The sequence below is a fragment of the Aricia agestis genome, chromosome 12 (assembly GCF_905147365.1).
Source record: "Aricia agestis chromosome 12, ilAriAges1.1, whole genome shotgun sequence".
Lineage (NCBI taxonomy): Eukaryota > Metazoa > Arthropoda > Insecta > Lepidoptera > Lycaenidae > Aricia > Aricia agestis.
The window spans coordinates 906079-923137 of record NC_056417.1 but is presented as its reverse complement, the minus strand read 5'-3'; the positions used below and the strand labels follow the sequence as shown (position 1 = coordinate 923137).

Sequence of the window (17059 nt, the reverse complement as noted above, 5' to 3'; positions counted from 1 at the left end):
CATAGCCATGTTTGATGTTAATTTGTGTTTTAATTAGTCGCTTTGATGTTTGTCGCGATACGAGGCGTATTTGCCTGATGGTTCTTGAGAGCCACATTCTGCAAGCGGTCTCAAAAATTTCCACTGACTTAACTTGATATGAGAAGTTCATGGTTAAAGCGTTTAATTTACAGCCTTTTACAAGTCACAAGTGTTTCTTTAGGTTCCATTTACAGGAAAAAATATACACAGTTATCTACTTTTCCTGACTGAGATCGCCCCTAAACTTCCTTTATGATTATTTTCCTAATTGCCTGTCTTCGAAGAATTTTATATTGTGGGCCTAACATTTTACATCGAATCGAAATTATCCTGCGAAATGAACATTGGCATGACTATTCATGCCAATGCTTGGTTGGCATATTGTCCTCATTACTTGCCAGTGCGTTGATTGGAAATTAGAATGTTTTCATGCCAATCTTATCTTGTCAGTGATGGCGATTGGCTGTTAAGAAGCATCGTGGAGTAATTTATACTCGTATTACTAGAGTAGCTGGAAATTCCATCGAGGAAGTCTCAAGGAAATTAATCCTAGACATCAGCTGTAAACTAATTGCTAGCTCCGGCAGCTTAAAATATGCTCCATTTTCTCAGCCGTTACATAATTTCATACGGCCGATACAATTCCGCCCCAAATGGCGGGTGAAATGGGGCGAAATGGGGCGAAACGGGGTGGGGGGTGAATCCGTTTAATCCTGAATGGGGTGTTCTAGATCCAGTGTATTGTTTAAGTGATGCGGCACGCTGCAGGTCAATTGTCTTTATGGGTTATGGCCTTTAGCGGTAATAATGGGGTCAGAGATGAATAGTTGCGGGTTTATACAACAAGGTTGTTTTTGCGGACGTGACTAACGGCCGCACTCGGTGACAATTCATGATTGCTTAAGTTTATGAAGAGTTCGACAGAAAATATTAGGAGCTTATGTCAAAACAGTAATTAAGCAGGCCATAAACGCGGGTGTACCTGACAAGTTTGTCTGTGCAGTTGCGCCTGTCAGGTAAAACCTGCACAGTTCTGTAACTTGTACGCTCCGATTTACCTGAACAGTTGACCTGTTCAGGCAAGCCTGTCAGGTACACCCTTGCGTGCCTTGCCTGCTTTAAGTAATTGTTAAGAGGAGTCCACACCGTCGTTTTTCCATACAAACGTTGTCCCCTGTTTCCTCCCTGGATAATGCCGGTAGAGTTATGATTTTTTTCCTGAATATCTATGGCCACTATTAGCATGTCCCTATGTTTTCTTTTTTTTCATAATTTTATTAGTAAAAAAGATAAGAACGTCCAAGAACCCAAAAAAATGGCCAGATTTTCCTCTGTGTTCAAACACCCAGAAAACAAAACTGGCTAAAATATACAAAAAAAAATAAAACATAGGAACACAGCTCAAGCCTTGTTTTAATTCTTAATGAAAAAAGTACTTAAATCGGTTAAGTTTTGGAGAAGGAATCAACGGACAACGAATCGAATATTTTCTGTTCTTTTATTAGAACTTTTGTCGTGTTGTCTCTATCGCGCTCTGCGATGGGAGACTTGAGATTGGTGAGACAGCAACACATTTTCAAATACCTATTTTCAATTTCTCTCGCCCCTGGTGCATCCTCTTAAATCGCCCTAAGTGCGGCCGTGGCCCGTGAGGTCATGTGGACATTGTCAGGTTCACCTTACTTTGCAGTTACTTTGGTGCCACTGTAAGCTACAGCCTTAGTAATATCACAATCATCAGATCTACTGCATCTTTGTACCAGAAAACCTAAATCGGTGCAGGCATACGTAATGTTTTATAGATATATATTTAATCCTTCTTAATATCTTATATATTTAAACGAGCTATATATATAATTGGAATCTCGGAATCGGCTCCAACGATTTTCATCAAATTTAGTATATAGGGGGTTTCGGGGGCTATAAATCGATCTAGCTAGGAATCATTTTTAGAAAATGTCATTTTATTCGTGTTTTATCGAATAGCGGTTCATAGAAATAAATATCACAAAAGGACTAAATGCAGTATTACTACTGTATTGGGCGTGCCAACTAAAGTCGTGTTGAGTGAATTTCATTTCAAGGACACAGCTGAATAACATATTTACTTGTTGTGTGATAATGTAAATTTGAATGGAGTTTCTGTGTTCATCGATTATGATAATGTTCGTTATGAGAGTCAGACTAACAGGAAACACGTGTTGAATCATCCGAGAGACACGGGTGTCAGTACGGTGTATCTTATCAGTTATCACTTATCACCATGTTATTAAAAACGGTAGTGTACCATCAAAACGTCGGATAGTTTTGCAAATATTTAATTTGAATTTTGATAAAGATAAATTCATTATTGCTGTCTACCCAATAAAACGGAAATAACACTGCTATTTGATATTAATAGAACCTCGATCCTACTATCAAACAGCAAAATATGTAGTGAATAGTGTATACGTCTAGATGACCGTACCGTGTATGATACTGTACATATTTCCGAGATAAAAATTATTCTATGTCCTTTACCCGGACCAAAGGTATCCCCATACCTAATTTTAGCAAAATCGGTACAGTGGTTTGGACACGAAGAGGTAACAGACAGACAAGCATTCGCAATTTATATAAATAGTATGGATGGATTCTCGTATACGACAGGAGAGAGAACCACGACGACGTTAATTTAATCTTGAATTAAAATAGTACAGTCGCGGAATTTAAATCTAAATTATTGTTTTTAACAAAAAATTAAAACCGACTTCCAGGGTAAAAAAACAAAAATTTTGAAAAACGGTTCACAAACGGCGGAGTAATCGTTAAACATACTTACATAAAAAAAAGAAAAACATATCCACAGCCGAACGTATAACCTCCTCGTTTTTGGAAGTCGGTTAAATATTTTAAAATTTAAAATCAAATATGAAGGATACAAAATTGAAAAGACTCACCAGCTAATCCATCCATCCGTAGACCTCGAATGAGAAATGGTAAGCGGATTAGCTCGGATGATGGCAAGGCTTGGCAAGGTTAGTTTCTCCGCAATTCAAATGTTGTGGCGTGATAACGGAGCATAAAACCTTAATAAAGTTAGAAAACTCGACAATACTCTTTTTACAAGGACAGTAATACGTGATTATAAGTTGTTGCATATGCAGGTGTAACATGAATTTTCACAGGTTTTCAAAATTCCGATCAGAAATTATATGTGCTCGCCTATTACCTTGTGGGATATGCGTGGAGGCCGCAAAGGAAGATCTTCCGACCGAGCGAAGTGTTGTGCCATAGTTATTTATGCTCGGTCAGGCCGGAGCCCACGAGATTATTTCAGCTGTCGTATATATGTCGCAGGGAAAAGAAGATATCAGGGATATCCCGAAATCCCTAGGGATATCACGAAATCGCGGTAGATACCGAATATTCTTGTTTCTTACGTCTTCTTACTAAACAAATCTAGTGATATGTCATTTCACTAAACTAAATCTAGTGAAATGTCAGAAAAGCGGATACCGCCGAATAAAAATCGAGCTACGCATTTCTCTCGCTCGCTCTAATATCCTATCACTATCTTATGGGGGCGACTAACCTTAAATTGACGATTTTATAATTCATTTTTATACTTGAAAATAAGCCCCGAATTGTTTCATTTTGTAGACTTAGATACTACATTATATTTCCGAGAATCAGACCTAGCAAAAACACGATATCTTAAAATTTTCTCGATCACAAAAATGCATCTAATTTTCACGAATTTTTCATATATTGCCATAACCGTGCATTAAACTAAGTTAATATTTTAACACATTGTATAAAATTCTATCATCGAGGAACTGACCTAGCGGATTTTTAAATGTTACATATTTATCGAGTTATTAGGAAAAAAATAATTTTCTTTTTATTTAAATGAATCCGCGTCGTCCTTTTTCACCTGGCATATGAAAGACGGGCGTGAGTGTGAAGAGAGAAGGACGATTTTTTGCGTTAGTCGCCCTCTTAACGCGAATGGGGCATTATCAGCGTGAAGGGATCTTATTATCGGTATTGAGTTATTAATATCCCCATAATATACATTTAACAGGCTATCGAACCATGCAAGTAACTTGCGCGTAAGTCTGGAAAATATTAAAAAATGTTGAAACTCGAGAGTCGTAAAAGGTGATATTTAGAAAATCGCATTCAAACTTAACGTACACGTAATGGCGGCTCTTGATATAGGCGAACGCGTTGGCCAACGCGTCTGCAGACGCGTTGGCAGTGCGCTTGCAACGACGTTTGTGAGTAATCCACACATAGGAAGGTCGTTCAGTATGCTTTGGATCGCGCCAATGTGCGGACGGATTCAAAATGGATGTTGAGTCGCTAACAGCTGCAGCTGTATATTTATTCACAGCTTATAATTACTTTGTAAATGTGGACAAGAAAAAGTTTTTAAAGGGTATTCTCGAAATAAATAAGTAAAAGGCGAGAAAACGTAACAAACAAAGAAATAAACTCACTTTTACATATTTTATAATATTAAAATAATTTTTTTTTATTACTTATTATATATAAAAATTATTACTTATTACTTATTATAATTATCATGATTAATAATTAATAATATATATTTATTATTTATTAAATATTTAATTTATTTTGTTTTTAGTATATTTTGTTGTTATAGCGACAACAGATATAGGTACATAATCTGTGAAAATTTCAGAAATCTAGCTAAGTATAGCGGTTCTTGAGATACAGCCTGGAGACAGACAGACGGACAGACAGATGGACAGACAGACAGACGGACAGACAGAAATGCAGACAGACGTTGAAGTCTTAGTAATAGGGTCCCGTTTTTACCCGTTGGGTACGGAACCCTAAAAACATCGTGAGGAAAATAGAATGTCCAATAACCTAATTTTTTTTTGCAACTTTTGATATGATTTTTGGTTCCACAGGCAGTTTTTACTCTGATAGGGTCTATACAGACGGACCGCATTTCAACTGCAATCCAACCGCAAATTGCAGTTCAAGTGCAGTTTGAATGCAGTTGACATGACTGCAATAGAACTGCAAACCAAATGCGCAGTCGGATTGCAGTTCAGTTGCAGTTGGCGTGCAGTCGTGTGAACCGCATACCGACTGCATCCAAACTGCACTGCTACTGATTCCATGCGCGGGAGAGCGGAGCGTGCGGGTGGGTGGGATAGTGCAGTTTGGATACAGTCGGTATGAAGTTCACACGACTGCAGTCAACTGCAATCCGACTGCGCGTGCGGTTTGCAGTTCTATTGCAGTCGTGTCAACTGCATTCAAACTGCACTTCAACTGCAATTTGCGGTTGGATTGCAGTTGAAATGCGGTCCGTCTGTATAAATTTAAATGTTTTCTCGATACTCATATTGTTCGCCATTTCGTCAAGTTAGATGTTAATTCGCCACAAGAAGGAAACGTGCACTCTTCATCGCCGCTCCGGGCGAACTGATCGCGCGGCCTATGTGTGGATGGAGCGCGAAGCTTGCGACAAATGTCCTTTGATCTTTTGCCGGCATTTCCGACCCGCGCGGCAAGCTCGCAGACGCGTCGGCCAACGTCTAAATACCTACGGCCAACGCACGAACGCCCGTTCTACACATTGGGCCAACGCGTCTGCAGACGCGTTGGCCAACGCGTTCGCCTATATCAAGAGCCGGCATAATAATTTAACGACTAAAATCACACGAGCCGCGCCAGCTCGAGCGACGCATTTGTTTCACTCCCACTAGTGCCCGTGTGGGTATTAGAGCGAGCGAGAGAAATGCGTAGCTCGATTTTTATTTGGCGGTATCCGCTTTTCTGACATTTCACTAGATTTAGTTTAGTGAAATGACATATCACTAGATTTGTTTAGTAAGAAGACGTAAGAAACAAGAATATTCGGTATGTACCGCGATTTCGTGATATCCCTAGGGATTTCGGGATATCCCTGATATCTTCTTTTCCCTGCGACATATATACCGACGCGTTCAGAAAACTTCGATAGCGCGATGCAGGAATGTTAGGTTATACCTCTTCACGCTTGAACGGCTGAAACATAGGTGTTTGGTATGTAGATTTTGGTAGGTACCTTGAAAGACGGGAAATAGTTTTAGTTGCTGAAAAATGTACGATTACTGCGCTACAAACGAATTTCAGAGCAACGATGCGGGCAACATCTAGTGTCGTTTTAAAGAGTTTTCAGTGTTAGCTCTCGTACATATTCCCATGCGTCACATAATACTTTGAGTCGCGCTAGCTCAAAGAATATTAATCTACGGAGTTCCCATTTTAAATGAACGCGTTATACGCCCGCAGTGAAATTCTCCGGGAGACCTTGATTTCAGCTAAATAGGTACGCTTTTACCTTGCTACGGTATTCTATATCGTCCGACATTTTCGGTGTCTGGGGATTATATTTTTCGCTTTTATTCCACTTGTATTCTTATTAAAGTAAGTATAAGCATTATCAGATCGAATAAACAACGGTAGAATGGAAAGCACCTTATTAGCACTTTTCTATAAGCAGTTCTGAAAGATTTAATCACAAATTGTAATGGGATGGCCTATTTTGGGATGAGTTTGAGGGTTTTTTTTTAATGAAATAGGGGGCAAACGAGCAAACGGGTCACCTGATGGAAAGCAACTTCCGTCGCCCATGGACACTGGCAGCATCAGAAGAGCTGTAGGTGCGTTGCCGACATTTTAAGAGGGAATAGGGTAATAGATGAGGGTAGGGAAGGGAATAGGGGAGGGTAGGGAAGGGAAAAGGGTAGGGGATTGGACCTCCGGTAAACTCACTCACACGAAACACAGCGCAAGCGCTGTTTCACGCCGGTTTTCTGTGAGTCCGTGGTATTTATCCGGTCGAGCCGGCCCATTCGTGCCGAAGCATGGCTCTCCTGCGTCAAACATTGAATTGCCTAAATTGGCTCATCACAAAGTTATTATCATCATTATCATGTGAACGTATTCATTAATCATCTATTGATGTGACTAATATCGTTATTGATTAGCTATACAAGCTGTTACTAAGCCGGAATTGAAAACCAAGGACCAATTTGTAACATACTGACTACTGAGAGATTATTATGGAACAATAATCAAATCAATTTTTGCACCACGAAGGAGAAATTGAAAGCGGTCGATTTAGTTCATAGTTTTTGGGTGGCTACTTCAAATAATCCTTAAAATGGTTGACAATATACAGCGATATTACTTCATTACCTGACTAGTAACTCAAACTTAAAGTACTCGAATATATTTTGTACTATGTCGGAGTAACTCAAAACATCTATTTAATCTAAATCTAGATTGTACGTATAATGTGATGAGCATGTGCGGTGAATATCCATGTAATGTACTTAATTAAGTCTAGACTATTTATCACACTAATTAAAGGACACGGTTATGTAATTTTGTCGTGCTATAACACACGTTCCGCCATAAGCTAATAAAGGTTTTAATATAAGGTTAAGGTTAGGCAAGGGTCACCATAGTGGCGCCATATTTTTATGGCATAAGACACTAGCCAGATCAGCAGATTATTGTTAATGCTTGAAGAAAAAAAACTGTTGTATGAGTGCCAGACCAGATTTAAACGCCGATGTTTTTTGTCCGTCTTGGGATATTGTTATAACAGGGATTTTCAACCTGTGGAACGCGACCCCCTGGGGGATCGCGAAGCAACTGCAAGGGGGTCGCCAGAGGTCGATAGAACTATTTTAGTCGAAAAAACTAATATAAAGTAGGAGAATTTTAACAAAAGTAAAATTTATTCATTAACATTTAACATACATGCATGAAAAAAAGCAAAGTTGAGGGACCGCGAAATATTTTTTTATACTAGGGGCGGTCGCGACATGAAAAAGGTTGAAAAACACTGTCTTATAATATAGCAGTCTGACAGTCAGTTCGCTAATCGTTGTGTAAATATGTTTTAATATGGGCAGTAAATATAAAGGTAGGGTTAAAATATTAGGTAAATGTTTGTCACATAACAACCACTGAGCAGTGAGCACCTACACTATATTACAGTGTTGTGTTGGCATTGTATGACAATCAGTATGCTGATTGCTGAGTGAACCACTTAGATAAGCTCAATGTTAACAAACGCAGGTCTCTGAAAATTGAATGTCAAGGGACTGATATAAATTCGTCCCAAGTTCCTTATTACCAGTGTTTGTAATGTAAAATGTGTTATAGACCTTGGTCTCTGATAAAAGATGTGTTGCATGTCCAATTATTATATGTTTGATTTTTTTATTATAACTCAATAGTATAGAATTATAGACTATAGAAGAGTATACTAATTTTGACCGGTCGTGTTTTCCAAACAAACCCTTTGTCTGCTTGTTTTTGTCTGCCACATTGGAAAATTCACATGGAAGACAAATACATCGGATATTGAAGATAGGAGAATTTTGCGCTGCTTTTATCTTTCTTTTAAATACTAACAAATAAACTATTAATAAAGATTAGTAAGTAGTTTTGACCGTGTGTTTCCGTTGTTGCAGCATGAGGTCACGACGGTGGTGCGGTGTCCGCATGGAAGCCCGGCGGCCTGGTGATCCCGCGCTGCACCCGCTGCGCGCGCAGTTTCGCCGCGCCCTGCCGGAATGGACCGCGCGCGCCTCTCGCCGCCGTCGGACGGCACGAACCGTCGGCCGTTCCAAGGAGGACCCGGCGGAGCCATCGAGACCCCGGCCGCGGAGTCCCTAGACCCAGAGACTTCGCGGTCCGTGCCGCGCGCGCTTCCCTCGATACCGGAGAGCGAGCCGCTGCTCGACGCCGACGTGCCGCGCCGCAATGGCCGCCTACACGTGCAGTTCGACGCGCAGTCGCCCCCCGCCGCCGTGTCCAGCTCGAGCTCTAGCTCCAGCTCGGACGACGAGGACGTGTCCATCGCCGAGGCCCGCCCGCCCGATGGCGGCTGGGGCTGGGTCGTCGTGTTCGCCTCCTTCATGGTCAACCTCATCGCCGACGGCATCACCTTCAGCTTCGGCGTCTTCTTCCCCCACTTCCTGGAGTACTTCGGCGAGGGCAAGGGCAAGACCGCCTGGATCGCCGGGTTCTTCATGGCGATGCCTCTCCTCTCGGGGCCGATCGCCAGCTTCCTCACCGACAGATACGGGTGCCGGCGAATGACGATCCTGGGGTCCGTGCTGGCCGCCATCGGATTCGTGATCTCGGCTTTCGTCGATAATATGGAGACGTTGTTTCTGACGTTCGGCGTTATGGCCGGCTTCGGATTGAGTCTGTGCTACGTCGCCGCCGTCGTCATAGTGGCGTACTACTTCGAAAAGAAGCGATCCCTCGCGACGGGTATATCCGTGTGCGGGAGCGGAATCGGAACGTTCATATTCGCGCCGTTGACGTACGTTCTGCTCGACGAGTACGGGTGGCGGGGAACGACGCTGATTCTTGCCGGGTTCTTCCTGAACATGGCGGTGTGCGGCCTCCTGTTCAGAGACCTGCCGTGGACGGCGACGATGAACGAGGAAAGAGCCAAGGAGAGAAAGAGACGACGAGAGAGAAAAAGAAATAAGCGTTTCGGGTCGTCGGCCGATAGCTTCTCCGATAGTAAAAGTAGCGCAGCCGGGTCGACGAAAGTAGTCGATAGCGTAGATATAGAGGCGGTAACTTCGAGAGTAGTTCCGCAATTTAGTTCCTTAGTAGATCTCCCCACGTTTATGACCGGAGGGGAGGGGGTATCGCTAGAAGTTTTCGAATTGATGTCGAATAAGGGACGCGCGTATGCGATGCTAGCTCAGAATTATCCTGGAGTGATGTTGCCCTCCAGAAGTTTTAGCGATAGCGGTCGACTCCACGAGATGTCGCCGCCTAAGGCGCTGATGTCCCCGAATGCGATGTCTCCGGGGACGATGTCGCCCACAACGTCGAGTCAGGCCCCGAACGCCCCGGAGAGCAGCGCCCCGGAGAGCAGTGCCCCGGCGCCGCCTCTACACGAAAAGGCAGCTCTATCTCTCTGGCTGAGGCGGCAGCAAGCGGGATCCACGAAGAAGCCGCCGGCGTTCTTCAAGGACTTGAGAATACACAGACACTCGCTAACATACAGGGGCGCTATGCTCAACATCAACCGGTACAGACTTCGCGCCTCGTCGTGTCCGAACATCTTCAGAAATTCCATGACCACTATTGCTAAAGAGAAGGTGAGGATTCAAACTAGATTTTATTACTGATCTCAGTAAACTTGGCTAGCATTGAAAATGGCAATTTGTATGTACAAAGTCTCATAAAGCAATTATTGGTTTGCGTCCAAACAGATATCTATTTCAAGTAGATGTTATCTATTACATATTATTACCTAGAGTCTAGACTATAGACAAAGTTGCAAAACTATTCCTATTCTTAGCTATGTAATTTATCAAATTGAAAATGCTTCTATTTTGGCGTCTTGGAAACCATGACTCGATATCGCCGAAATATACTGTTTTATGTCTCATAATAATTATCAGCGTATCTTATAACAGGCATTAATCATTAGGTCAACAGAAGTTGCAAATTGCTATCACTATGTCAGAATCAATAAGACGTATTGGTAACCAAACACAGAATACCCTTGGACCTACAATCTTAAGAGTATCCGAAGGTGTCTCGAGACTTTCAACGCAATTAAACATCACCCATCAGCTTATGTAACGGACACTCTCAAACATTACAGGTGCAGTGGTACGCGGGTCTGTGGGACTTGTGGGACTTGATAGTGGATGTGCTGGACTTCTCCCACTTCAGGAACTCTGCGTTCCTGGTGTTCGCGCTGTCCAACTTCCTCCTGTACATGTGGTACGACGTGCCGTACGTGTATATCTCTGACAGCGGGCAGCTGATGGGCTTTAACGAGTCCCAGTCGTCCATGCTTATCTCCATCATTGGGATACTTAATATGTTTGGAGAGGTGAGTGAATTTGGAAACAGTTGTGTATTTAAAATGTTTTAATGTATTTATCCCACTTTTGGCCATGATGGACCTAAACTAATGATTATGAAAGTGAGTCATATTCGTCTATAATTGCTCATGAACGACGTCAATAGCGCATGCTATAGACATCTTCGCAATCATGGACGGATCGTGACCCAATATTGGAGAGTCATAATTTTTTACTGCGGGACGTTCTTTATTATAAGAGCTTTGACATTTATTTATCGCATTAAAATCCTAAGATCATATACCACTGTCCACTTCTCATAAGATAGCTATGTTATCAAGAGGAAAAGAGCTATTAAGTGTGTCATAAGACTCATAACTTTTCTTATCTATACATTTTAATCTCAGATGGTATCTTAAAATTGTAAGTGAACGAGGAAAATAAAATGATATCTCTCTGCGAATCAGAATATTCAATCTTTACATAAGTAACCCTTTTACATCTTAAACTATATTAATATAGTTTAAGATCTAAAAGGGTAAGCAAGAGCAACAAGAGTACAATATTCGCGTTCGAGCAAAACAGATGATTTTTTGTAAGATCGTTTCTCTGAATATTTTGATATCGACCATCTTTGTCTATGTGCTTCTCTATTTCGTCTTTATGATGGCCTCGTGTTTAATTACCATGTATTCTTGTGAATAAATATACATAAGAAACAATGTTATCCTTATCAGTGACCTTTCAAATGATAAGTAGACTTATGTAAGTCCACGTGGTGGTGTGGTGGGTTATCATGCACCACGTGGGTCGCCTCGAGCTTAGAGACTTACGTCAATACGTTTAGATACGATTTGAAAGAAAGAAAAAGTTCTACAGCTAATAAATCGATCATTTCGCTTGCATTACCACTTGTTCTACTTGAAGCTAAAGATATCTATCTATCTTTGACGTCATTTCAGGTCTTTTAAATTTATAAAACCTTAGCCTAAATTTAACTTGCTCCATTTAGTAATGTTCTTGTCTGTACCATTGTTTTTCTAGTTCATGTAGCCAAAGTCTAACTTTGTATTAAGAACAAACCAATGCGTTATTAAGATGCATCTTCTTGCATTATGTTCTCCCTAGTGTAACCCATCGGACCAAATGTTCCAAATCTGGGTAATAACTTTGTATTAAGAACTTACCAATTCTTGCGTTATTGAGATGCATCTTCTTTGCATTATGTTCTCCTAGTGTAATCCATCTGACCTGGGCTTTTTGTCATCTATCATCTATCCCAATATCTACAAAGGATTCGACGGGATGTTCCAGATATTCCTCGGCTGGGTGGGCGATTGGGAGTGCGTGAGCCCGAGCGTGGTGTACGCGGGCTGCATGGTGATGTGCGGCATCGTGACACTGCTCATGCCGTTGCTCTCTACGTACCTCACCCTCGGCGCCGCCGCCGGCAGCTTCGGCGCCTTCATCGCCGCCAACTACTCGCTCACCAGGTGCGTTATCTGTATCATTATCGTCGTCTTCATCTTTAGCATAATCATCATCAATATCTTTATTATTAGAACCACCCCCACCAATTTTAAAACCATAGATATCAAAACTTAAAATGTAAACTGTAAATGTAATTTTTACAGCAAAAACATCATGCAGGATAAAATCTCAAGTTCTGTACGATTTTTTTTTGTCAACCAAGAAAATAATCATACTGAAAAAAAGAAAGAAAAACAGGAAAAACTGTTGACTTACCATCAACGCGAACGAATCGTCTCATCTTGGTTGCTAACAATCCTCAATCTATTAAATTCACCCGACTTTTTGTCTCATAATACCGTATCTATAATACGTCTATGTTTAAAACTGTCAATTTCTCATTCCAGCATAATCCTGGTGGAGCAGATAACCCTGGAGAAGTTCACTAACGCGTATGGCTTGCTGCTGCTAATACAGGGCCTCGCCAACCTCATTGGTCCGCCGCTAGCTGGTGAGTCTCTTTTGCACGTATTGTGTATTGTGTGTGTTAGAGGGAGATATATATAGAGGGTGGTGAAATATGAGTGGCAGTGTGTTGTCTCTTTCGCGTTTACGGTTGTATGTGCGAGAATTCCTTGTCTTTTAAATACAGACCCAAAAGAAGATACGGTAAAAGAGAGTCTGTAAATACAAATTGTTAAAAATTACGCTTTTACTACACTACATGGAATTTATTTGCAAGCGATAAGGATAAGGATAATATTACAAGCACCCTTAGCAAAGGACACTACGCATTATAATATAGCAGTTTTCTTATTTAGACATTAATCCTTCGATCGCAGGTAGGTGAAATTCGTTTGAATGATAGTATTTTGTCATAAAAAGTTTTATAATTGAAAAAAAAAATAACGACATAGCGGAGCCCTTTTTTACACTTTCCAAACAAACACTTTTTAACAGTCCGCCCATAAAACGTAACGACCCAAATTGAAGTCGTCAACTCGCAGTTCATCGTGAGCGCAACGACCTAGAAAATTGAAATTTTCAATTATGGCAGTGATAAGAAAAAAAGCTAAATTATTACACTTTGTTTGAATCGATTTTAATTAAATGTAAATAAAGTTTAATATAGGCACATAGTAAAAATATACATCTTAATATATATATTTCTTGTGTGCGTGTGTATGTGACTGAACTCCTCCTAAACGACTGGACCAATTTTGATGAAATTTTTTGTGTGTGTTCGTGGAGATTCGAGAATGGTTTAGATTTACAGTTTGGTCTACTGGAAAATGTTTTTTCAATTAATTTCTTATTTATAAGGAGTTGTTGATTTTGGAATGTTTTACATTAGATCCGGCGGACGGCGCTATCATCGCATTCAATATTATTTTATTTCAATTTTAGTTTGTCCTGACAGATGGTGCTACGATTAATTTGAAAAAAATTTTGTTATTCAATTCATGTGCTGATTAAAATATTAAATAAATAACACATAGGCTACAATTTTAACCGACTTTCAAAATGGGGGAGGTGTTATGTTCGTTTTCTTATATTCAACGATTACTCCGCCGTTTGTTAACCGATTTTCAAAATTTTTCTTTTGGTATATAGGGTATCATCCCAATTTGGTATTATATTCAGAAAAGTGGTGATCTGATGAAGGATCCATAAGTAATCGAGGGAACTCCTCAAAACTTCTATAAGTTTTGTGTGTGTATCCTATATGTATAACCATATGTATAAGTATAACCATATGTTTCCCTATGGAAACATATGGTGACTTCGGTTTCGTGAGAAGTATTCTAAGCATATGCTACCAACAAGTAAGATTTTGCACCGAGATATACCTGGTATACCGTGGTTCGGAAGGTGCTGAGAGAATTCCTGATTCTTTATAGATACAAGTTTGGGAGTTTCGGTGTTGTTTTAAGAACAGAAAGCATATGCTACTATGCAAATTACATTCTTCATCATCATCATCATCATCATCACTACCATATTATACTATTTCATAGTCTTTTAGATCGAGACTCGAGTTTGTCAAGCGATAATTAAAAAAAATCTATATCTACCTAATATTATAAACCTGAAGAGTATGTTTGCTTGAACGCGTCAATCTCAGAAACTACAGGTCCGATTTAAAAACTTATCTCAGTGTTAGATAGATCATTTATCGAGTAAGACTCATCATTTATCGAGAAGGTTATATTATATTATTACTCTAAGACTAATACGACAGAAGAAACTCAGGAAAATGTGGGAAAAACGGGGGAAATATTTTTTATGGGAAAATGTACCTACGGATTCTGTAAAATTTGTAATTTACGCGGGCGAAGCCGCGCGGGAAATCTAGTTTTCGTATAAAGATACTAACATACCCAGAAGCCACATCCGATTTAACTACTACATGGGAAGCTTACGAAGTGTAAATTTCATTTTGTGTAAATTCTATTACTACAAGCATACGCGCGCAGTTGTACATAGTGCTTGTAGTAGTAAAAGTTATTTGTTATAAACTACTAGCTAGCTGCTGTTTTTTACGAACGTGTATATTTTTTACATTTATTTTGACTGCATAATAGTCTATACTAATATTATAAATGCGAAAGTATCTCTGTCTGTCTGTCTGTCTGTCTCGCTTTCACGCCAAAACTACCTAACCGATTGTAATGATTTTTTGTATACAGATAGTCCAAAGCCTGAGAAAGGACATAGGCTACTTTTTTACTGGAAAAAAAGGTTGTAAGGGGGTGAAAATACGAAAATTTGTTCAAATTAAGTTAGTTCCAAAAATTCATACTAGATGGCGCCGTGCGTCTCTTACATCGCGCTAACGCTTGCCCAACATCTTTCTATAAGAGGTGGTATCATCATATATTAAAGTTTCATTTTTTTTTCAATTGTTATTTCTTTTTTACGTTATTTAATAACTCAGTACTCTATATTATATACAGTGACGTAACCTTAAACCTATCAATGATAAATAGTTTATGGGTAAAGTTGTGTTATTGGGGGGCTAAATAAGCTTTAAAATTTTGCATAAAATTTGAAATATTATGTGCACACTGCACAGCTGTTTTGATTTAAGGGGTACCAGGGTTTTTTTAATAAAAGCTTTTGACACCAATTTTGTTGACATCGCGCGCTATAAACTGAAGTCCACGCGGACGAAGTCGCGGGCAACAGCTAGTATGAAATATTATTAAACGAATAGGAAAATATTAATCTACATCAGCTATATTTATTTATAGTTTTAAAAGTTTAAACTAGGTCTCTCAGCGCCATCTATTGAAGACTCATTAAACTTTATATACTCAGATTATTTTCTTTACGCTGGGCTAATTCCGAACCGGTAGTAGACTAAAAAGTGGGACAGTTTTGATTTATCAGCAATTAAAAAAAGTTATTTGTTTAATATCCATACTTCCGTACTAATATTATTACAAATGCGAAAGTCTGTCTGTCTGTTACTTCTTCACGCCCAAACCGCTGTACCGATTTTGCTGGGTATGGAGTTACTTTCAGTTCCGGGAAAGGAAAGAAACTGTTTTTGTAAAATATACGGGGTTCCCGCGCGATAATCTAATTTTGGCGCAACGGTGTTGCGGATGTCATCTAGTTTAAATAACTAACGTTCCATCTTAATAATTTCAGGCTGGGTGACCGACATGACAAACTCCTACGACCTGGCCTTCTACCTCGCCGGAGTGTTCATCGCCATCTCGGGGCTGGTGCTCATCGTGCTGCCGGCGCACCGCCTCGTCCAGAGGAGAAAAGAACGCAGTAGAATAGAAGAAGCAGCGCAAGAAGCGAAGACAGAAGGAGCGAAAGAAGTGCCGGAGAGCATTAAACTAAATGGCGACATCAAGCAGAACGGGAAGGTTATATTCTAGTAAATAAGTAGGAAAATTGCAACCGGACGCAGTGTACGTTCTTTTCAAATTGATCGCAACGCCTGCAGACTTAAACTATTTAAAAGAGTTTTTAACGGTCAAGCGGTTTATGTCAAAACTTAACAGGTGAAGGATTTTAAGCCGATGATCGTATTGAATCGTATTTTCAATTGACCGCAATGACTGCAGATATAACATAAATTAACGTGAGTATGTGCGCGTGCGAGCGACAACTCTGTTGATAATGCAGTCCCAAGACATTAAGTCAGTGATCGCAAATTCGTTCTTTACTTGACCGCAACGACTGTATACGTAAACTACGTATATGCGCGTAAGTACCATAGTACTAAGCGATTTTCGAGTAAACTTTGACGTTATAATAAAATTTTTTCGGATAATCCAATAACGCCTGTTTTGTACGATTTCTAGTATCAAGTTGTTATCAATGAAAAGTTCAAATATAGAGTGTTAGTGTATTCATAACTTATCTCCTAAAGTAGTATTCAATTATAATGTTTAAGGATCACGAAAAAATTATGAACATTTTTTAATACGCGATTTGTACGTATATAAATACGCGATTTGAAAAGTTTTTTGTAGTTAAATCATTGTTAATGTAAAAAAAATCATTTTGTACGGCCTATTTAAAAAAATACCCTAAATACAATTTAAATACCAAGCTTAAAATACGTGACAAATTTACTTTACCATTAAAAATTAAGTTTTTGTCTTGTCATGTATTGTCACAATTAAACTTGATATGAAAAGATTAGGTGTAAAACTTCATAATATTCTAAAGCA

At 39.8% G+C, this 17059-nt stretch overlaps 1 protein-coding gene across 2 annotated transcripts in view; it reads left to right on the top strand.

Moving 5' to 3' along the window:
- Positions 1-16830, top strand: part of LOC121732695 — a 51021-nt gene extending 34191 nt beyond the window's left edge. For both annotated transcript variants that reach the window (XM_042122646.1, XM_042122647.1), the window contains exons 2-6: positions 8520-10175; positions 10688-10921; positions 12207-12385; positions 12770-12873; positions 16020-16830. In XM_042122646.1, coding sequence (XP_041978580.1) covers positions 8622-10175; positions 10688-10921; positions 12207-12385; positions 12770-12873; positions 16020-16258 — 2310 coding nt within the window. In that variant the 5' untranslated portion in view covers positions 8520-8621 and the 3' untranslated portion in view covers positions 16259-16830. The remainder of the gene's footprint in view (positions 1-8519; positions 10176-10687; positions 10922-12206; positions 12386-12769; positions 12874-16019) is intronic.
- The last annotated feature ends 229 nt before the right edge of the window (positions 16831-17059 follow it).